The sequence below is a fragment of the Dryas octopetala genome, chromosome 6, assembly GCF_963921425.1.
Source record: "Dryas octopetala chromosome 6, drDryOcto1.1, whole genome shotgun sequence".
Classification (NCBI taxonomy): domain Eukaryota; kingdom Viridiplantae; phylum Streptophyta; class Magnoliopsida; order Rosales; family Rosaceae; genus Dryas; species Dryas octopetala.
The window spans coordinates 4,578,685-4,602,607 of NC_141371.1; the positions used below are offsets into that span (position 1 = coordinate 4,578,685).

General features: G+C 38.9%; 3 protein-coding genes across 3 annotated transcripts; all 3 read right to left on the reverse strand.

Annotated features, from left to right (window-relative positions):
• Positions 1-11,647: 11,647 nt before the first annotated feature.
• TBL35 (TRICHOME BIREFRINGENCE-LIKE 35) lies at positions 11,648-15,062 on the reverse strand. The gene is made up of 6 exons (XM_086247139.1): positions 14,740-15,062; positions 14,338-14,617; positions 13,788-13,959; positions 13,284-13,480; positions 13,028-13,177; positions 11,648-12,159 (listed from the first exon to the last, which is right to left on the reverse strand). Exons 1-6 carry the CDS (start codon positions 14,936-14,938, stop codon positions 11,826-11,828), a joined length of 1,332 nt encoding a protein of 443 aa, XP_086103265.1. The 5' UTR covers positions 14,939-15,062; the 3' UTR covers positions 11,648-11,825.
• A 615-nt stretch (positions 15,063-15,677) lies between these two features.
• Positions 15,678-18,441, reverse strand: TBL34 (TRICHOME BIREFRINGENCE-LIKE 34). Its single transcript, XM_086247587.1, has 5 exons — positions 17,910-18,441; positions 17,552-17,729; positions 16,695-16,891; positions 16,392-16,550; positions 15,678-16,160 (listed from the first exon to the last, which is right to left on the reverse strand). The coding sequence occupies exons 1-5, from the start codon at positions 18,284-18,286 to the stop codon at positions 15,812-15,814; spliced, it is 1,260 nt and encodes a 419-aa protein (XP_086103713.1). The 5' UTR covers positions 18,287-18,441; the 3' UTR covers positions 15,678-15,811.
• A 4,247-nt stretch (positions 18,442-22,688) lies between these two features.
• PYL4 (PYR1-like 4) lies at positions 22,689-23,923 on the reverse strand. Its single transcript, XM_086246277.1, has one exon. It carries the CDS (start codon positions 23,686-23,688, stop codon positions 23,029-23,031), a length of 660 nt encoding a protein of 219 aa, XP_086102403.1. The 5' UTR covers positions 23,689-23,923; the 3' UTR covers positions 22,689-23,028.

The following is a 23,923-nucleotide window of genomic DNA, read 5'->3' on the forward strand; positions in this document are numbered from 1 at the left end:
GCCATATGTTTCGTGTTATTTTATCTTATTTTCTTGCAACGATTTTAACGGATAGATTTCGCGCTCATGAAAATATCTTTCATTGGGCCTAATGGGGGTAAAAAGTGTGGTTGCCATTACATGCAGCCCAATGGGCCGTTCAATTACAATGCTTTTTCTTTCACATTGTTTTGGGCCTTTACTGTCATGGACTCAGCTCCTAGTTGTGTGGGCCTTTTACTTCTAGAGCATGAGGCTGGAGTTTCCAGACCGTTTTGACGGTTTTGAAGAAGAGTTTTCCATGAGCACGAGAAATATAAGACATTCTGATTCACCTTTTTAGGTAGCCCAAAAATTTTAAGTGAGCTAGAATAGTGGGATATCCTTTTTCTCTTTTTTCCTTTTGTTTCAAGTCTTACTTAGGTTATTTCTTTTTATTTGTTTATATTGGAATTAAATGACTATAGTTGTGCAGCTATTGGGGTATTATTTCAGTTGGAATGGAATTACCCCTGCACTCAAAATTCGATTCCCTTTCCCCAAATTTAATAAAAAAAAAAAATAAGGCTATAAAAGTAGACTATAGTTGAGTAAGCCAATCAATAGCTGCACTTCTATTTCTCATGCTATTAAGAGAATTTTTCTGTTTTGAAATAGTCTTGATTATAGTTCACGCTGATTCAAGTCGACTTCAATGTTTTCATCCAGAATTCACATCAATTAAAAGTTGCTCAAAGCTCTTTTTACTCATGGAAGTATTGAATTTCAATGGCTAATTTTAAGAGTGGGATACATAATCCAGATACAGTAATTAGCATTTCAACAAAGTCAAGCACTGGAGCTTTAAATGAATGGTGATGGACAAGGGACAAGGGACAAGTGACAAGTGAAGCTTCATACACTGAAATTAACGTTAAACTCTGCTTGATGACTTGGGCCTCGGCTCATCTCCATTTCTAGCTCCTCATTCCAAATATAGCAATAGCTTGCAATCATTGAAGGTAAAACTTAAAAGTGTCCTTCCCGTTTTACAACTCTAAACAGAATAATTATATATAGGAACATTTCCGCTAGTGTTTGATTAGCTAGGAAAATAAAAAGTCACCGGTCAAGTGACAACCTTTTAACTTCTCTTTGCATATAAAGCAAACTATCTATGATTTCAAAGAGAATTAGTTCACAAAAATATTAAAAATAACCACATTTTAAAACCTTATCAGTAAAGCATATGATGTGCGTGCAAGTGGTATTTTACTGTATACTGTTCCAATTATCAATGGATAATAATAATAATTGATATAATAAGTAAATTTTATCTAACGTGACTTTTGACTAATGTAATCTAAATAAATCCCACTTGACAATCATGTGATCTAGAAATGTAGTGCTTTTAACATTACTTGTTTACTTTTACTATGTTAAACTTAATCAAAATAGATGAGTATTTTCTCCTAAGAAAAAAAACCAACATAAAAAAGAATAAAATCCCAAGAAAAAGGAAAAAGAAGAGGCATAAATGAAGGATATTTTAGTGGAAGCAGCAAGGGAAGTGTGGAGGTATGTTTACCTGAAAGGGAAAAATATGTAAAGGAGTAGTACGAAATGGGTGTGGAAGTTGCACAACCTTTAGCTAAAAATTGGGCACTCCAAAACAAATATCTGAGACCCTGACTTATCACCAACTTGGGGAAACTAGTCACTAGTCAACATCCTCCAGTCTACCTTTCCATGTGACCACGGGGATAAGTCCTTCAATATCATGTTTGTTTTTACACATCCTTGTACTTTTGCTTATTATAAAAGTTTTTTAAAAGCTTACACAAAAATTAAAACAAAAAATAAAAAAAGCTTTTGGGGATTTACAAAATTACAATTTACAACCAAGGCTTTAACTAAAGAGAAGATGCAGCTTCAAATTGCTTGGTAATATCACATGAAAATCAGGCTAATCAACCATTCGGATGGAGGCTGCAACAGAAACAAAGAGAGAATCAACCTGACCAAGAATATTGTAAAAGAACAGAGAAAATGAACTTCAAAATCAACTGGGCTTACCTCATCTTGCTGTATATCATTGTTGAAGAAATTAAACAGAAATATAAAAATCAAACCGAGTCTGCAGATGTTTCAGCTTTAAGCAGATATAGAGAATATGTTTGAGATATTGTACATATATTGTGAAACTTGCAACAAAGACTCTTCTTTTTTTGTTAGGATGAGCAAGACCAAATAGCAAAGCACACAAACATTCCCAAACATATATTTAAAACCATGAATTAATTACTAAGAGAATTAATGCCTACCCAGAAAGCAAATAAGCAAATCCTTGAGCTAGCCAAAGTGTGCATGAAGTGCAAGAAGAAGTGGAAGCTAGCTAGAGAGATGGAGTAGGAAGATGCTATGAAACCCAGGATGGATAGCGCTATATGTGAGTTTTAGATGAAAACCAACCCATGGCGCTATCCCTCCTGAGCTTTACAGATTCTTCCATACTTGCAATATCACCAAGAAGATGAACAAGGCTAAAGAAAGCTGAGGCAGAAGTGAGCAGACCCAGTACTTAATGCTGGTTAACAAAGATAAGACCTTCTCTATCTGATTGTGGTGAGAAGGCCAGGGCAGGCAGTATTTATAGCACCAGAGGAGCTGAGGAGGGTTCTAACTAATACGTAGGCATATGCAAACAAACAATATCTTTCTCTCTCTCTCTCTCTCTCTCTCTCCTAGAGCCATGAAAAGCTTCACAAACTACTACTAATTTCACTAATTAATGTGTGTGTGAGTCTAAGATTATGTGAATGGGTGTCAAGGGACACATTTTAACTTTCCTCCCCATCTTAGCTACTTAAATCTTTTTATATTTTGAGCCTTCTAGTAATCAATAATATTTATTTTTGCAGGTACAAAACCCACATTGAAAATCACGACTCACGAGTTACTCGCAAATCACACGTAAAAACATTTTTTCAACTTTTTTCATGGAGTATATATGAAACTTCTCAACAAACGCAATCATTTGAAAATCTCAAATATCATATATGTAAGTGTTTAAATGCTAGAACATTTGAATTTGCAACTTGTTCCATAACGAATCCTTTTACAGTTTACTACAAAATCAAGTATCCAAATCATGTTAGTTTGCATGAATATTGATATTGGTAAACATAATATATCGTTTTCAAAAAAGTAAAGTCTTGCATAACAGGATCTAGAGTATTACTAGAGTGATTTAAAGTTATATTCTCAAAAAATTTAGGTATATGACAAGCACAACATACTAGATTGCTACTAAAATATCATATTAAATTTACAAAACTAAAAAATAAAAGAAAAAAGAACTTAATTCGGGACAAAAAATATTGATTTAACATAATGACAACATATCTAAAAATGAATTTAATATGTTGTTGTTTACTTATTTTTGATATTAAATCTCTCGTTTGAGTGAAACAAGATGAATAAATAAATAAATAAATAAATAAATAAAGTTGAGTGTCCTCTGAGTCGGAGAGGGGGGGGGGGGGGGGGGTTTGCCTTGGAAATTGCACAATCCTGACTTTCATTTCCTGCTACCCGGAGCCCCAGGCAGGCTCCTGCTTACTACATGCCCACAGAGAAGGGGCCAGAAGCACCAGAACTCTAGACTCCCCCATCACTCTCCCCGAGGCTATGTCTTTCCCAAAATGCCCTTCTACCTTCCCCTGTACGATACATCCTATATTCCTATTCAACTCCATGCCCTTAGTTACTCGGGGCATTTTAGTCATAGTACAATTTTTTTGGTCATGATGGTTTTGGGCTAGGAATTTATGACGGGACCTGCCATACTGCTAAGCACCATACACTCAATGCCCTTTAAAGGATCGCTGTATTTTCCACTTTTACAGGGTTCGACGCTCGTGAGTGAAGGCCATGACAAAGTCAAAGGGCCCAAAAAATATTACTTTGACTAAAACTATTTGGGAAAAATTTTACTATATAAATATAGTTTTAATATTTAAGATCGATATGAATTTCTTCTATACTAAAAAGGTGGATTAGTAAATCAATAAATAAATATGGTCTAAATAGCATGATGATACAGGTTTGGTTGCTTGGATGGGTCGGATGGGACTTGGGAGATCGATATGTATCTAGTGGATTTGACAATCTCTTTTTAATTTTTATAGCTAGATTTTGCACACATGCAGCTGCAATGTGTGATACAGTTGAAAGAAACCCTTCACCTTCAAGTTTTCCATTGGACCAAACCAAACACAACGTACTCTTAAAATTAATTAGCACATGTTTTTCTATTCTTATGCAGTTATGCTTGAGCTAAATCCCTAGGCCACGTGCCCATCTCTCATCCTCATTATGTATCATCATTCTCCTATTATTTTTGGCTAAGCCATTAATCTCCCAATTATATTATTTAAGATACAAATATTCCCTCTTGTTGAAAAGGGTGCTTAAATAAATCCACTAGGGCCATGAGAGTGTCAGTAAAATGATGAGTTTTTGGTGAGCCCATATCACCCAGAGATCTCAGGGCCAGTAGGTCTGAGTCTTAGTGAGGAAAACGGTGGTGGTGCTGGTGGTGGCCATCTCACGGCCATTATTCAGCTCCCAATGTGGAAAGGTGGGACCATGGATTAAGCCTCTGGCTCCACCTAATTCTAAGACTTGCATTGGGCAAAGTGAATTAGATTTGTGTTACAATCGAGTCAACACAATCTACATAATAATAAACATGGAAAAAAGGTTGGGCTAGCTCCTAATCACAATCTAACACGTGTTAAACTTTTTTAATAGACTATACGAAGATGAGTGCTCTCTTATTCCATTTTGGTATGAAATTTTATCTCAAAACTAGATATTGTAAATTGTTATATTACATTTCTAACGTGGAATGAAGTCCATGATGTCCATCTATAAGACTATAACTATTAGTTGTATCATGTTTGAAGCAAATTGAAACATTTAATTTGAAACTAATTCATAATTTCCAAATAGATTTTTTTATTAATACACCCATGTACGCAGGACTGCCCCTCATGTCGGGTGTTATTCAAGCTAAATAGGTAATATGGAAACACGTATGATCGAGGCTTAACACGTAAATTGTTTATTTTGATACTATAAAGAAAATTAGACTATCTAACTTAAAATTAATTGATAATAAATATTAAAAATGGAAACTTTATATTTCCCATATAGGATATTTCTCTAACAACTAAACAGGGAAGTGATATAATCAATTTGATGAGAATAAAGTTGTACATAAGAGTTGTACAAGACATACGCTTAAATTCCTAGCTGCACAGTCTTACACAGTCAAGGGAGTACACCCATGGCATGCATATAATCCAAAGTACACAGTAATATAATAGCAGGAGTGCAGGACAATCGATCTTTTCCTTGATCCCGTAAAAGGAGTGATGAGTAGTACTGAAGCGGACAAAGGAAGTGGGGCCCCAATGCAGTCAAAAAGTCAAGGCGGAGATGAGATTATCATCTATGAATGTGATCAACGGATGATGATCCACCATAGGGGAGTGTGTGTGGCCCCCACATCCCAAGAAATCACAAGCAGAAAGAGCAGACTCAAATCTTTTGGTACATTTTAAATAGTGATCTTGTCGTCACATGAGTAATGCACCCAACGCCAGAACCGGATCAGGCGCCCTATCCTCATGTCAATGTAATGAATGTGAATATGATGATTTTAGGACATTTTTTACAGTTGTGCCTCTCACTTTCTGCATGCAATCATGCAGTGAAAATGGCCACAATCATCTACTCATCAAACAACCTACTGACTATGCAACGAGTTCTAGGATTGTGCTATGCTGCGGACACCCCATAGCATAAGGATGTATGCGGACAGTTGGATCCATGTCTTCACTTTTATAGGCTAAATTTCTCAAATAGTTTTGCTCTATGCTCTATCCTTTAAGAAAAAAAATCAAGAAAAGTAAAAATAATAATGTAAGTCTTAGGAACACAAAGTAACTTCATGGCCTCAATTGAGTCCTCCACAATGTATGTGGATCTCCATTGGATATATAGATATTCGAATTCATTTGATATGAATAATTTACAAATAATTACATATAGTTAAACTATTATATCATAACATTTTGTACTCGATAAGAGATGGGTCTTAAATGTTGGATGTAAAGAACAGAACTTTGCAAGGAGAAGAAATGAGTGTAAGCCGTGCCCCTCATAGGCCATGGTTTCTCTATTTATAAAACTCAAGTAGATTACAAGTGTTGCAGTTTAAGTTTCAAATAATCAAAAGTATAACAGCCCTCATATCCAGGAGGATAGGATAAATCAGTTGAGCTTGATCTTGATGATTCTTTTGAATTCAAACTGGATTGGATCAAGTTTGAGTTATCTGCACGTGTGCAAGAGTCTCTGTTTATCATGCCCCCGCAAGCTCTCAGGCCGTGGGCGGACAGGGAGCTTGGAGACCAAAAGTTGGAATCGAGCAGAAGACAAGCCTTTCGTAAAGATGTCCGCAACCTGGTCTTGCGTGCACATATATTGGACAGCAAGTTCCTTGCGAACAACCTTGTCCCGGACATAATGATAGTCCATTTCCAAGTGCTTAGTTCGCGCATGCAGGATTGGATTGGATGCTAAGGAAATAGAGCTGATGTTGTCACACCAAATTAGAGGGCAGGAAAGATGCAACTGTAAATCACAGCAGAGAGAGCGAAACCAAGAAAGTTCAGCGGCAGTGTAGGCAAGTTGTCTGTATTCGGCTTCGGTGCTGGATCGAGAGACGGTACGCTGTGTTTTAGAGCTCCAGGAGACTAAGTTGGAGCCAAGATATATGCAGTGACCGCCAGTGGAGTAGCGGTGATCGGGATCCCCTGCATAGTCAGCGTCGGAGAAGGCGATGAGGCGTGTGGAGCTGGGCTTATAGACAAGACCATAGTTGAAAGTGCGCTTAACATACCGAAGGATGCGTTTCACTGCCTGCCAATGAATGGTGGTAGGTTTGTGCATAAATTTGCAGGCTTGATTTACTGCAAAGGCAAGGTCCGGTCGTGTAATGGTGAGATATTGGAGGGCCCCAACTATGCTCCTGTAATTGGACGGATCCGGTAGTGGTTCGCCATCAGAAACGCTCATTTTACGACCACAGATAGCTGGAGTGGAAATGGGCTTTGCATCCTGGAACTTTGTTTTCTGTAGTAACTCCAGAGCATATTTGGATTGGGTGAGATAAAGAGCGCCGGAATGAAAGTCAGCTTCAATGCCCAAGAAGTAGTGAATGGGTCCTAAATCTTTCATAGAGAATGTTTTGGCGAGCTGCACAAGTAGGGCCGAGACTTGGTTCTGATCATTTCCTGTTACAAGAATATCATCTACATAGATGAGCAAAATAATAAACACTTTCTGGTGACACAAGGTGAAGAGGGAGTAATCAGCTTTGGATTCGACAAAGCCCAAGTCCTCGAGATAATCAGAGAAGCGCTTGAACCAGGCGCGTGGAGCTTGTTTGAGCCCGTATAGAGACCGCTGCAACTTACAGACATAGTGGGGGAATTGGGGATCAATAAAGCCAGCTGGTTGTCTCATGAACACTTCTTCGGTTAAGAAACCATGTAAGAATGCGTTTTGTACGTCTAGTTGACGAACAGGCCACCTGTTGTGAACGGCAAGAGCAAGGACAAATCGGATGGTGGAGTGTTTGACGACCGGACTGAAGGTGTCAGAGTAATCAACCCCCGGTTGTTGATTATACCCATTTGCAACAAGGCGCGCTTTGTAGCGCTCAATGGATCCATCCGAGCGCTTTTTGATTTTGAAAATCCACTTATTTGGCAATATATTCATGGTGGCCGTGGGAGGAACCAAGAGCCAGGTCCCATTTTGTTGGAGAGCGTTGAACTCAGTGCTCATAGCTTCCCTCCACTCGATCTGTTTCACAGCTTGACTGAAACAAGAAGGCTCAATACAAGCATTAGATAAGGAAGCAGTTAATGCATATTTAGGATTGGGTTTGGTGATACCCTCCTTACCCCTGGTCACCATAGGGTGATTGTTTAACATTGGGGCATCACGTTGATCAACCAGAGAAGAGACCGGGTTCGGCGACCGTGGTGGTGGTGATGGAGCTGTGAGTGTGTGTATTGTGGAGTTGGGTTGTGGAGATAAGGAGAGAGAACGAGATGGGTTTGGAGAGGTCATACAGGGACTTGGCGAATTGGGAGGAGAGTGAGACGGGGTGAGTGTTAGAGAGGGAAGGCTTGTGGTCGTGTTTATGGACTCTGGAAGTGATGTATGTTGACTATGAGAGGGGCTGGGCGGTGGACTAGGCGATGGGCTGGTGATAACGCCTTGGGTATTATTTGAAGTCTGCACAGAAACAATGTTAGTGGAACTCGGAGAAGAATTATTTGTAAAGAATAAGGGGATACTAACCACATGTGTGTCTGCAGACAAGGGGGGGCTCGGAGAGGAGTGAACAGACCGATCTTTGAAGGGAAAGGATGTTTCATCAAACACTACATGACGTGAGAGGTAGACCCGACCTGTGTCAATATCCAAACAACGGTATCCAAGATGATTGAGAGAATAGCCAATAAACACGCATTTTTTTGAGCGTAACTGAAGTTTAGAACTAGTATATGGTCTTAAGTAAGGAAAGCAGGCACATCCAAAAACCCGTAGAAAATTATACTGAGGCAAACGTTTGAAGAGTTTCTCATGGGGAGATTGATTTTCGAGTAGCCGAGATGGTGTTCGATTTATTAAATAGAGGGCAGCATTAAACGCATCAACCCAATAACGTGCTGGGATGTGGGAGTGAGCCAAGAGAGTGAGGCCGACATTGACTATGTGTCTGTGTTTTCGTTCGGCCATCCCATTTTGTTCGGGGTGTTTGGGACACGAAAACCGTTGGTGAATACCATTTTTGGCTAAATATTCTTGAAAAGCATGTTTTGTGTATTCACCTCCTTCGTCTGTTTGAATGGTTTTGATTTTACAAGAGAACAAATTTTCAACATATGCACGAAAACGAATAAAGATGGAATAAACTTCAGATTTATTTTTCATTGGGAAAATCCATGAGTAACGTGAGAAGTCATCCACAAATAATAGATAATATTTATAACCTCTTATTGAATGAATTGATGAACACCATACATCAGAGTGGACAAGTTCTAACGGGAAATTAGAAACAGAATTAGACAATTGAAAAGGTAATTTCGTGCTTTTTCCTAAAGGACACGAGTGACAAAAAGGTAAACTAGTAGGACCCTTAACTGGTAGTACTTTATTTGTGAGCAAAGGTTGTAGGATGTCAGAGGATGGATGACCAAGGCGTGCATGCCAAAGAGAGGAAGTCACGCGATGACCAACAAATGCAAAGTGACTTGATATGGACGAGGAGGCGGAACCGGCAGATGATGGATGAAGATGAAGTGGGTAGAGACCGTGTTCACTCCTCCCTTGGAAAAGCGTCCTCCCCGTCTGCAAATCCTTCACATAGAAAGAGTCAGGAAGAAAAACAAAGTAGCATTGATTGTCATTAGTGAAGCGATGAACAGACAAAAGGTTAGTTGAAGCATTTGGACAATGTAGAATATTTTTGAGATGAAATGATGAATGAGGAGAAGATAGGGTGGATGAGCCAATATGAGATATAGACAAACCTAAACCGTGACCAACACCACCAACAGTATCAGATCCTCGGTACTCTTTGGAGTGAACAAGATTGCCAATGTCAGAGGTGATATGGGTGTTTGCTCCACTGTCCGTGAGCCAGGTAGAGGGCCGAGGTCCTTGGGTGGCAGCCATGGCTGAGAGTTTCTGTGTGGGAATTTTGCCTTCATAGGAGTGGTTCATTCGCTGATAGCAGTCAAGAGCAGAGTGGCCTGGGCGAGAGCAAATTTGACAAGGAACACGATTTGTGGAGAAGGAGTGATTTCCATTTGAGGGAGGTGCACCGAGTATGGAGGGGTCGCGGTGGTTGCTGGAGGAACCATGAGGAGAACCACGCCCACGGTTGCTGCCGCGTCGTCCACCAGTAAAGTGGTTGGAAGAGTGTCGTCCACCAGAGAAGTTAGAGGAGTGGCGTCCTGCACCACGGAACCTGTGAGCGTGCAGAGCTGTGGCTCCAGTGTCAAGAGCAGGGAGGTTTTGTTCAGCCATTCTTCTTTCGGCTGAGAGGAGAAGTGCTTCAAGGACTTCATATGTGATGGGTGTATCACGTGCTTGCGCGGAGCTTACGGTAGTTTCATACATGGGCCCAACATTGTTCATGATGATTGTCACCAAATCACCATCAGTGACGGGGCAGCCGGCAAGAGCAAGGGTGTCCGCTAAGGAATTAATATTGTCGAGGTAGTCAGAGATAGACATATCACCCCGAGTGGTGCGAAGAAGCTCGCCACGTAATTGGAGGATGCGGTTCTGATTTTGAGATGCGAATCGTTTTTCCAAGGAGACCCATGTGGCCCGAGAAGAGGTGGACCGAGCAACCACCGAGAGAACTGAAGGGGTAAGAGACGCATTAAGCCAACTGAGAACTAATTGGTCTTCCTGAATCCATGATTCATAGGCAGGAGATACTTGATCCGTGATTTTACCGTCAGAGTCGGTAATGAAGCAGGGTGGACAGACTTTTGTTCCATCCACGTAGCCTAACAGGTTTCTGCTTCGCAGCGATGGTCCCATCTGGGCCAGCCAGAGGGGGTAGTTTGTGCGGTCAAGTTTGATAGTGGTGAGGAAATTTGCCATGGGTGGCATTGCAGAGGCGGTAGAGGGAGTAGTAGAGCTGGAGCTGTTGAGGGTTGTCATTTTAGGTGAGGAGAGAAAAAAAAATTGGAGGAGGGTGTCGTTTAGACAGTAGGCTCTGATACCATAAAGAACAGAACTTTGCAAGGAGAAGAAATGAGTGTAAGCCGTGCCCCTCATAGGCCATGGTTTCTCTATTTATAAAACTCAAGTAGATTACAAGTGTTGCAGTTTAAGTTTCAAATAATCAAAAGTATAACAGCCCTCATATCCAGGAGGATAGGATAAATCAGTTGAGCTTGATCTTGATGATTCTTTTGAATTCAAACTGGATTGGATCAAGTTTGAGTTATCTGCACGTGTGCAAGAGTCTCTGTTTATCAGGATGGACCTTACCTCCCATAAGGGCCAAACCCTCCATAAAGACCAAAGGGTAATTGCCTTGTAGCTTAATTTGTCCCTTTACAGTAATTGTGCCACAGCAACATCTGACTCCTCTCCATTTTACTTTGGAAACCGTTCCATCTTCATTCAACCATGTTGCATTGTTGCTCAGAGTCGGTGTTTATAAAAATTTTAAGCTCCCTTATCATGTCTTTTTCTTATTTTTTTCTTTTGGTAAGGATAGCTATTTTTGGCAATTTATACAAGTACGTCATTCTTGTTTCATAAGGAAAAAAGAGACATTTTTTAATTGCTGAAAAGGCGAATAGGTTTAATATATTGCCTCATGCATGATACAACAACTATATATTTGCAACTATATATGTTTGGTTTTATGATTTAAACCCTATAAATGGTTTAAGGTTGGGGCATAGCATCTTGAGTTTGTTTGAATTGAGAAAAATCCCAATCCAGATTTCATGTACTGGATTTGGAGTATTTCATAAATTAACTCGTGATTATGACAAAATAACAACTAAGACCCTCATAATTCCCAGCATGTATGGATCCTTTATTATTGCACTATATTTTTATAGAATCGAATGGTGTAAGTAATGGCACTAATGATTTTCAGTCCTGACTGCAATGCACATGGGGTTGAGAAAACAAGGCCAATTGCTGTATGAAACAAGTATGAATGCCTTGAATTGTACATTTGTTTACAAAAAATGGAATAGCAACTCGTTCCATACATCAGGTACACCAGGCAAGCACCAGTGTATGCAATCAGAGTAACTCGCAGGGTTAGACAATTGTTCAGGCCTCAGTGCCTCCCAGAATTTGCGGTAAATGGATGGGTGACCATCTTTCCGGTATTCTGATAGTTGAGTAATATTGAGAACCGAAACCTTTGAACTCAACCTGCTGAGAACCTTCTCCACCATGCGCACAGTAGGCAGGTCAGAACCACTTCCCCAGTAGCCCTCCAAATCAATAGGGGATTTTTCATTATAACAGTTACCTTCTTCATTTCCTGGCTTCCATTCTCGACTCCTGAGATTTCAGGAAATTAAATATTGGATGACGGTTCTAAACAGATTCCAAAATGATGATAATGCAGATGACCTAAGTATGAAATTGCGGTTTAGGTATTAGGATCCTCTTTACAACTAGATTGATATCAAGTTGTGTATACACATGCCATATTTGAATGTGTGGCAGTTCAGACCAATGTGCAAACCATTAACTATGCAACATTGGTCCACCATGTGAGGATCCAAATGTACTTGTTTTTTCTTAACTCTTTCAAAAATCCTAAGGTTGTGTTACATGCTTCAACATATTTAGGAAAAAGTGTCCTCCATTAGGTGGTGAAAAAAGATCTGAAGGAAACATTGTCACAGGAAAATGGAATTAGAAGGCATCTAGCCTGAATTGAGAAAACTTATTAGATGAGCAGTAAGCACAAATTCAAGTTACAAAATTTTGGAGAATAGCTGATCTTTAAAGGTTAAAGCTATCCTAATGATAGCTTCAAGGGAGACTTTGATTTTAACTCAACTTTCATCTTAAGTAACTACGCATTATTCATGTAGAGATTGTGAACTTATACACTCTGAGGCCACCTCACAAAAGTCTAAGTGCAAGAAAGCATACTGGTTGAGTATCTTCGCCAGGTCCAACTCCAGAAGAACCTCTAATCTTATGGATTACAGTTGGGCATAATACTGATAGTAAAAGCAGTCCTAAAGTTGACCAGTGCCTACATAGACAATGCCTAATTGACCACCTCATGTAAGCCTCAAGAAGCCTATATCTATTTCAGGGTCATGGAATGATGGAATAAGATTGAAATTTTCATTAGAAATAACAACCAAATTGATGGGATAAAAAGAATGTTCTAGGAGGGCTTGGTGCTTACCAGAGATGTGTAGGAGACATTGTAACGAAGAAGACCTGCTTCTTGAGGGGATCAACTTTAGAAGCCCAGTCTGCCCAAGCTCCCATGGCCAACTCCATGGCTCCCAGACCATCTAATTCTTCACAAACACCATTTGCTTCAGCGCTCCATCTGTATGAATTGGAAGTCTGATCAATAAAGATTATCAATTCATTATGATTCTATTATCTCAGTTCTTTCTAGGCTGAAACCTGGAAGTTATTGCCATTATACTTACGACAGCTTAACTGGGCCTTGTCTCCACCACAGGTATGAATTGAAAACCAATATATCAGCATTTTCCCATTTTGATGCATGTTTAAGAACTGAATCTGGACGGATTATCCGATCATCCAATCTGTGATTCACTGGGTCATCAGAATTAGATTCTACAAGAAGTGGAGCCCAGAGAAATTCCACAGTAGCATTGTATTCCTGCAAATGACAAAAAATCAAAGCAATGAAAATGATGTTCTGACATATTCAAGATATATCTTTCTGCTAACCATGCAATGACCCTCACCTACAGACAAGCACACCCAAAATTTCATGTGTCCTAGTTTGTCAACATTTACTGGCGACTCAATTGTTCCTAAAGAATATTGTGCAATCAAACTCAAAACACATTTTTCCCTTAGTCAGACAAGAGCAGCCTAAGGGATTATAGTTGGTACCGAGACCCCATTAGTTGGGGTTAAGTTTAATTGCAGTCTACACCTTCTTAGATAGGAATTCCTTTTACCTCTGCTTTAAAAATGGTAAGAGGGGCATTGGGTGACATGGACCTCTTATCTGCTGGAATCACTGATTGTAACAAGCACACCATTGATATCCATTGCCCTCTGTTTAATGAATCCCCTACAAACATTAGTCTTTTGCCTCTCAACTTCTCCCACATTTCAGTGACATCCCATCTATACAAGGAAAACAAATAATCTATCAATGAACCCAAACATTAAATTAAAAGGAAACTCAACAATCCCATATACATACACTGGATACCATTCTTACCATTGTTTCGCTATATTAGTCAAGACATTATATAACATCAAAACAAATTCCAGTTATATTGAGTCCAAGCATCTTCATTTACCACGAAATTGCTTTAAACCCATATGGAATTAAATGCTTACTCGAACTCTACCATAGGAAGCAATTAAACTAAACAAAGAATATGGAATTACAGCTTCCAATTCCAAACAAGAAAACACAACCATAAGCCAAGCACATTAACAAAGAAAATCTAAATGGTTACTGAAAAACAACTAGAAGAAAGAAGAGGACAACTTTACCTCTTCAAGTTGCAATTGTGGGGCTGCCATCTCCAATACTGGTAACCCAAATCAGACCTCCCATGCTTGTGACACGCCAACTGGTCCGACATGTAAGAGCAGTCCGACTCATTGTACAGCGGATACGAAGTATTATCGAACACCCATGTGCCTGAGAACACGTCACAGCTCTGCAAGCTCTCTCTCCGGCGACCGTTCTCCGGCGTACGGTCAGTCCACGCAATTTTCCGACCACTGTACTCTCTGGTGGAGTTGCATGTACTGAATCTATCCAAAACCTCTGAAATCCACAAAACCCACCTCATCAAATAAAAAAAGACCACAACCCAGTAAAGGAATTGATCAAGAATTAACAAAAATACTGAACAAATACATCAAGGTGGACCCAGAAGGCCTATTTACCTGGAGCATGGCTTTGATGGCTGAAAAGATTTGCCTTCACATAAGTGATTGAATGTTGATGGTGATGAGCACGATCTGGGTTTTGCTGATTTTCCGAAATGCTGCGTTCACTTTGGAGAATCGAGAGCACTATGAGCAAAAACAAGACGACCAGTAGTACAGGGAAATGGGTTTTCTTTCTGCTCCACCTCTGCATCATGAAAGACCGAGTCTTGCTTGCTTGCTTCGAAAATTATTGACCAAAGAATTTAAAAGAAAAGAAATAGTAAGGGGCTTTAATTCTCTCAAGGATATCATTATCAATTAGATTTTTACCTGTAATGATGGACTCGTTGTCCGAACAGTGATTGGGGGTGGCAGGTAATACTAATGAACCTTATTTTGCGAGAATATTATCTTTGTCTTATTATTTAGCACCTAATGGCTTGGACCGCTTAGTCATCATCAGCTGAATTTAGTGATTTTATTCATAGTTTTTTACTTTTTGCCAGGAATAAGAAGGTGCCAATTTTAATTTATGTAACATGAAGGACATTTTATATTAAAGTTTTATTTTTTTATCTTTGATCAGATGTTATATTATATGTGTGATTGTGTTTTCTTATAGTTAATAATTGAGTTGGTGTTTGCAGTCAGGGAACCAGAGGGGTCCAGGGAAAGCCAAAATTGCCAATAACAGGGTTTATGGAAGAAAAGGTAAAGTAATACTGATTAACTTCTAACTTTGTTAGGCTTTAAGATTTGCCAATGGCCCAATACAGGCTTTTAAGATTTTAAGGATCATAGTTGTGTGGCACACATTTTACATTAATAAATGGACATCAAGATCTGCCTTGTTAGGCAACCCATAAATGCCTCAGCTTTTACTTTGTTTTCCCCACTAACATTTTGACATGTCATGCAATTTAAAGCCATATCATACTTTCCTTTAAAACCCTGCTCAATGACTCAATCTAAACCTTTTGCATTGTGTACTAATTCATTGAAACATTTGACACGATTTTTACTAATTCAGAAAAGATGGTACAAGCTTGATCTGTTTGGAACTTTTCGTATTTCCAAACCCAAGTTGTCATTGATGGAAAATGTAAGCATAGAGGAGCTCATTCCACACATCAGGCACTCCAGGGAGACACCAATGTATACAATCTGCAAAACTACTAGGATTTGACACTTGTTCTTCTGTTAGAGGTTCCCATTGCTTTCTATAAATAGATGGATGGCCTTCTTTTCTGTACTCTGAGAGTTGGGTTATGTTGAGCATTTGCACATCTAAACCTCTCACTTTCAGCTCACCAAGTACATTCTCAACCACACCCATCATTTTAGGATCTGAACCATTTCCCCAGTAGCCATCCTCTGTAATTTGCTCTGCTTCCTTGTAACAATTCTCACCACTTCCCCCACCCCATTCTTCAGCCCTGCAATGTTAATAGCATTTTACTTGCTTTTTAATGGTTAAAAGTTGTATCATATAGGACAATGATAAATAACTGGCATTTTTAAAGTTTTTATCGGTTATATGATATGACAGTTGATATGATATGACAGTTGATATGTACTTACTATATCAATTACATCAATTCTAATATCACATAATCTATTATTGTGATTAGAAATGTGATCATTCTATATTATTCGAATAAGTGTACCTTTGGTGAGTAGGTGACATGCTGACAAAAAACAACTGGGTCTTGGTCCTATTAACATGGACCTCCAACCAATCTGACCAGGTCTTCAGAGCCATCTCATAGACTCTCAACATCTCAACCTCTTTGTATACCCCATCTGGGCTTTCAAAAGATCCCCACCTTAATCATGGCCAAAACAAGATTATAAAAATTTATATGCAAGCAAGCAAGGTCAACTTGGTGGTTCTAACTTCTACCTAATTTGATTATATATAAGGGTTGGTTGGGAGGTGATTAAAAATTGCAATGCAAAGCTGTACTTACAAAACATTCATTAGGGACCTTCTCCACCAAAGATATGAATTGAAAACGAGAATGTCTGAATCAGTCCAATGCCTAGCATGCTTTTCAATTGCCTGCACTCTAACTATCCGATCTGGTAGCCGGTGGTTCACTGGGTCATCCGAATTTGATTCCACAAGCAATGGGGCCCAGTAGAACTCAATTGTGGCATTGTATTCCTGAGTTCATTAATTACATTTATTAATCTAACATTAGCAGTGTTTTGATAATCAGCATAATATTTTGTTGGGTTTGGAGAATACTATATAGGAGGGAAGGGTGGGAATATGAGAATTCTGACAGCAGGAAGATTCTATTTCCTTTGTTTATCCATTTTCAAGTTGTACTGCTGTTGGAGAAGAATATGTCAGGGAAACCTTCTCTCTCTTTTTTTTTTCTTTTTTTTATTTGAACTTTCTCACTTCCATCCCAAAGTCAGAGAGTTTTATGAACACAATACGACATTTTTTTAAAAAATACAATATCACACTTTTTGCATATTTGATGCATAGGATTGGATTCAATAAGCTAGAATAAATTGCTGAACGCTGCCTTTTTATTAAAGTGGGCCAGCCTATCACTGATTTTTTGAGAATGGACTGGCCTATTATTGTATTTTCCACTATGGGCTTAAAAAAAAAACAACCTTTTTGTCGTTCAAGTTTTGTGTGGACAGGGATCAGTTTCCATTATCAGTTTGGTTGGGCCTTAGTTTTTGCCGATTTAGGCTTTAGTAAACACCGATCCAAGCCCAAAGAAATTGGGTTATAGCATGGTACCCACCCTGATTCGAAGGCCTACAGACTTACAAATATAGAGAAAAGGAAAACGAAACTCACAGTGGCTTTGAAGATGCTCAATGAGCCATTAAATTTGGTGTGCATGGATTTGAGCTCTGGAGGGACAGCTGACTCGACCAGGCAGACCATGGAAATCCACTGACCTCTATTCAATGAATCCCCAACAAACGCTAGCCTCTTGTTCCTCAGCCTCTCAAGCAACGCTGTGGCATTGAACCTACCTTATATATACATTAACATGACAAAACAATCCCACAAAACTCAAAAAACAGCCATTTAAAACACAACCTCATCATTATATCGTGACCCAAAAAATGAAAACCTAAAAAACAACACACACAAAAAAAAAAACCCTTAATTATATGTGCATGAAATAGAGACTAGCCATCAGAGAGACCTAGGAAGGTCACATTGGTGGGGTTGCCACCTCCAGTTCTGAAAACCCAAGTCTTTTCTCCCAAACTTCTCACAAGCCAACTGGTCTGACATGTAAGTGCACTGCCTCTCTTTGTACAGAGGATAAGACTGGTTATCAAAAACCCATTTCCCTGAAAACAAATTGCAGCTGCTACTTGAAATATTAATATTGTGGTCCCCAGAATGGTAATATTTCGATGTGGTACAATCTTCTAATAGTTGTGCACCATCTTGGGTGAGATAAACAGCGGCTACAAGCAGACTTGCCACAAGGATGGCAATGAGGGAGTTCAGGCTGCTCCTTATGCCCCATGTTGTGGGAACTATTTGGGGCTTTTTAGCCACCATTTGATTCATTGCTAACTTGATGATCTATTTGGGCTTGTGTGCATGTGTCAGTCTGTGTTTTCCTGATCCCTTTTGAAGCTTCTCAGGGTGGTGGGTGAGAAACAATTTTCATGACTTAGTTTGCAGAATTAGGAGTAGTGGGTTTGCATTTCTTGTTTGGTTTAATGAAAGCAATGGATAGGGGCATGGCTTTGAATTGGCTTGTACTGGTCTGGTTTGAAAGTTGATCATCCCAGAGCACCCTTTTGTTTTCAGCAATGGGACTATTTAACTATTTGGATTGTGTTTGCAGCAATGTGTCTAGGCTAAGCCATTATATAACGTATATATTTTGTTTAGAAGTTTTGGTGAGATGTTGATATGTGATATATAGAGGTAAAATATATTCTTTTCTTATCAGTTTGGATAGTTCCACCTGATTACTAGTTGGTGTTTATCTCGGACAGTCAGATGATTTTGATTCCTCAATTGTTGAGACAATTGAAAATGGTATTTTCTTATTCTATAATTTTTACCTTCGCTTTGAATCATTGGATTTAGACATTACTTTGCTGATCTCTAATCATTTCAAAATGGTGTTGATTTATGCGTAAAACACTTTACTTTTAATTTAATCTTTAATTAGAATATCACACCCATGAATTAGACATGAACATTCCACCTTTATATATAATGAGTCAAATAATATTGGTGGTCAACATTAACTGTGTTGAGAGTAATGTGGAGCAATGTCCCACATTGGAAAATTAGAGTTTAGCATATGTGCTTATAAGTCTTGGGTTTCTCCATCCATTGCCAATTGATTTTGGGTTGGATACTCTAATTCTATCATGGTATCAGAGCTTGGTTATCCACGTGTAAGGCCCAACGGCCACACGTGCTCCCACATCACCCAATACAATTTGTTCACGTGTAAAACTCAAAAATCTCGCCACACGTGCGGGGGCGTAGAGCTTAGCATATGTGCTTATAAGTCTTGAATCTCTCCACCCATTGCCAATTAATTTTAGATTGAATGCTGTAATTCTATCAAACTGGACATAGCCATTAAACATAGATTTTATGGAATTAAATTAGCAGTTAACTTCTAGCTCCACAATAATTTTCAGCTTCCCTATAAAATCAACTAGATGGCATATGTGCAGCTAATACGTACTGATATGACAAGGTCCCGTTGACCATTAATTTTAAGGACTTGAGTATTGAAAAATTTTACAATTAAATGGCAATAATTAATCAAAAGTCTTTTTTTTTTTTTTTTCGGTATGCAATTAATCAAAACTCTTTGATGAGCAAGCAACGTTGTTAAATAGGTTGGAACATATAATATATATGGCTCAGTTAGTCGATAAGTTGTGTCAAGTTTGGTTCTCGTATCATGATAATTATGGCATTAATTCGCCTGAATTTTATTAATCAAGCTAGCTACCATGCTCCATGGTTAAGGGGAAAAGTGTGAAATTACATCATATGACCAAATTAACACGTATCCTAAACTGATTAGTGAATTGATGGATCTAAAACTAAAACTTTTTTGTTTCATTTTAATTTTAGCTTAGTGTACCATGCTTCTAATAAATAAACCAGATATATTTAGTGTGTAATTCACTAATTTTACATTTATTAGAAAAATGATACACAAAAATAAGATCCATAATCCATCAGCATTCCAATAATTGGAACCACTCACTCTTTTTATGGCATTCCAAATATCTCTATGATGATGATATAATTAAATGTTAATTAAGACTTAATTACAGAGCTGTATGTATTCCTATCGATCCTGTGAATGTGATGAACAAGAAGCTGATGGAAGACGTACGTAATAGGCCAAATAGGGGCTGCATGAAGGATATACATATTTGGTAAATTGGGTTCAATTGGGTGGTTGACATTTCCACATCCCAATTCGTTGTCGTAAAGAAAACTCAAGTTGGTTGGGCCTCATGCGTATGTGATGATGCATATATGATATATACGCACATCCCTCATATATGAAATCTTATACCCTATAATACATGTCCCATATTGACCAAAATATATGGCCTATTTCATATGGCACTATGTCATATACCCTTCAAAAAGCAAAATTGGCTGACTGGAAAAAGGGCAAATAGAAAAGAAAAAGAAACGTGATTATTCTCATTTCCCAGTCTCGAGGATACAAATATTGACTATGGAAAGTAAGAATTAGAATTAAAGTAATCAATATTTGTGTGTTGAATTAAGCAGATTCTGACATGCATATATGGTGATGAATTTTGAAGCAGCTAGCTAGCTGATCCTGATCATATATGAGTAAGATCCAATGGTCAAATTCCATACATAAAAGACCCATGAATATGATGCAGCGAGAGAGAGAGAGAGGGTGATATGATATGGGGTGGTGATGACTGATGAGTGGCGTGAAAGCATTGAAAAGTAGACAGACAAGAATACACGGGGATCATTAAAAGGCAGCCTTAGCTCTCTCCCACTTGCATGCCCAACTTGCTTAACAGTACTTACTAGTCCCATTCAAAACATCAAAACTCAGCAGCAACCACCAGACAAATCAGAGAAAAAAGAAGCCCAACTTGCATTTCTTTAAATCGCCAATCACTATGACAGAGAGAGAGAAAGAGAGACGACAACTTCAACTTGCATGTATATATTTGCCTCTTTTAAATTTCTCTCTAGCTAACAACAGCTAGCTAGCCCGGCCAAGCCAGTTGAGTAATTATGAAAAAAGTCATCATCAAGTGGGCAGCTATATATATTCATTGATTCCCATCACGTTGTTCATTATTTTAATATGCTCCAACACTCCAACCCCATGCATTCTTTCAATTGCTTTGCTTCCATTCGAAATTTCTAGCCTACCTGCATTGCATGTACAATACAATATGTCAATTTGCTTCTTAATTTCTTCCTTTACCACTTTTTTCCTTTTTTTTTTTTTTTTTTTTTTCTCTCTCTCTCTCTCTCTCTCTCTCTCTCTCTCTCTATATATATATATATATGTCATTTTCCACTCTTTTTAAATAAAGACAAAAACAATGGAGAGATAAATCGATCATCTCCTTGAATTAAGCCGGATTCAATTCCATTCTATTATATTCATATTATAACTCAACTATCTAAATCCCACCTCCCTTTATTACCGTTAAATTTGATAATTAGGAAGTAAAATACCTAAGCTTTCAAGAATTAATATTCATACTTCGCCATGATTTTGATGTTTTTCAAATGAATTCCATGGTTAATTAAAACTATGAAAGCATATACGATTAATTAAATTGATTGTTGGGTATATAAAAAATCTTTGTCAATTTCAAAACTTCCCATTTTATTTAGTTTTCTTATTACCCTAATTAAGATTTCTATTCTTATAATCTAATTAATGATGGTAATTCTTGATATGATTTATAAACCAAAATGTTTCTCTAATTGATCTATTTTCACTTTCTTGGTATTATACAAAATCCACCAAGTTAATAGAACTTGCATAGACTCCACAAGTTTTTAAACATAATTGTGTTTAATTTAGCTGTATCTTTGTGCCCTATATATAAGTGCTGCATCAACCTCCACACTCTTAAACAGTTTCCAATGTAACTAAAATCCATACCATATTAGTTGTGTATTTTACCCCAACAAGCAGGTATTCCCCTTTTCCATATTTGCCTATACCAGACAGATCACAGCTAGCTACCATGTGTATGTGATGCCATGCCTAATCGCAGACCTACATACCAATTAAACATAACGTTTTTGGCGGTGCAAATCAGACACAACAACAACAACATGACCGGTCATTCATCCCATCATTAATACTTAATTTTTTGTTGATTAAACTTGCTCCATTTTCGAGCTTTACATTACAATCAGAAATTCACAATTAACTATCTTATATATAAAACATCTACATGATTCCTTGTTCATAAATAAAGTAACATATATACAACTGAAAACCGTGATGGACGCCTTAACTTGTGGAGGCTGCTAACTCAGACCTCAATGCCGGCGTCGCAAATATTAATTAACTCAAGTGGGAATTAACTTAATTATAATATTCACTAAACAACATTAAATTGAACAACATGCACTCTTTTATATAGTGATGATCTTACTTTGTTAATTTCCCGATTTGCCCCTTCTAATGCATGCCCAGCTGACCCTTTACTGACACATATATGTACCAGTCGCACAGTCTCGGTCTTCAGCCTACCTCTCTCACTGCCTCTCTCTGCCTCACTGCCATTGCCATACCATCAAAATTTAAAAAGTTAAAGCCTGGCTACCTGCTATTCTGCTATATATCTATGTATAATTCACATTAAAACGCTGCGTATTTATTTCTTATCAAGATTCGTGTCTCGGCGTCTGCATGCCATATTGCCATTGTTGTTAATGTCACAATTCAAATTAATGGTGCAAAAATTAACAAGACAGAATTGATATTAATAAGCTCTCTTAAACATATTTAATTAAACTGGTAGCTGTGACTGTTTCATCTGATAAACCACAAAACGACGGCGTATCCCCTAGCCAAAAAAGAGGCCAACTGTAGTACAGTACAAACTACAAACTCACAGACATTGATTGATGATCGTACTTGAAACACTAGACTACGTATAATAATCAAGAAGAAGGAGATGAACAAGCTAAGCTGCTAGCCATGATTAAGGTATAAATATACTTAATACTCATAATAATCAATAATTAAATAATTCGATATTCAATTACTCATCATCATCAATGCATCATCATCATGTGGGGGATGCCGACTTGTTGTTGTTACGTCTGGCCAAATTCTCAGCGATCTGAGCGAGTGACTGCAGGTTGCACCGAACGATGGTGTCCACGAAGTTACACGTGTCCTCCTTGGTGTTCCCGTGCGGCACGTCCACCGCGTACGACTCCACCACCACCGTACGGTCAGGCGATGACGCCGGGTGGAGCGTCGTCACCGACCTGTAGTTGGAGAGGCGGTGGTCCCCGCCCACCATGCTGAAGCTGATGACGTGGCTCTCGTCGTCCAGGATCTCGAGGCGCTCCGTGCTGCTGTTGGCGGGGAGCCCGGAGATGACGCGAACCTCGCGCAGCGTGCCGACGTCGCCGTCCCCCACGATGACGTGGCAGCTCTTGACGAAGTGCTTGTAGGCTTGCGGATTGTCGAAGCGGCGGACCACCGACCAAACGGTGGAGACAGGGGCCGCGATCTCCTGCGTCACGGCGGAGCAGCACTGGGTGGGGCCCACCACGTGCGTGTGGTGCCGAGCCACCGCTTCGGGAAGGAGCGGTGGGGTCCGCTTGTTCTTGATGAGTCCCGCCGCCATTTGGTGGGTTTGGTACTGGGACGACGCCGTATTGGTAGTGGCGTTGACGCGGTGGAGTAAAACTGAGGATTTAGGCGGATTCGGAGGCATTTGATCGATCGAAGACTGGCCTTACCCAACTGATGATCGATTGATCGTTTGAGATTGTGTTGTTGAATGAATGTGAATTGGTTTTGAGGGTTTTTAGTTGCTCTATATATGAGTGTGTGAGAGGAAGAAAGAGACGGTTTGGGCCTTCTCTTTCTGGTGGGTGATGATCTTAAGCACTCTCTCTCTCACACACAAACAGAGAGATGAGTTGGTTTGCATTTTTCAAAGCCAAAAA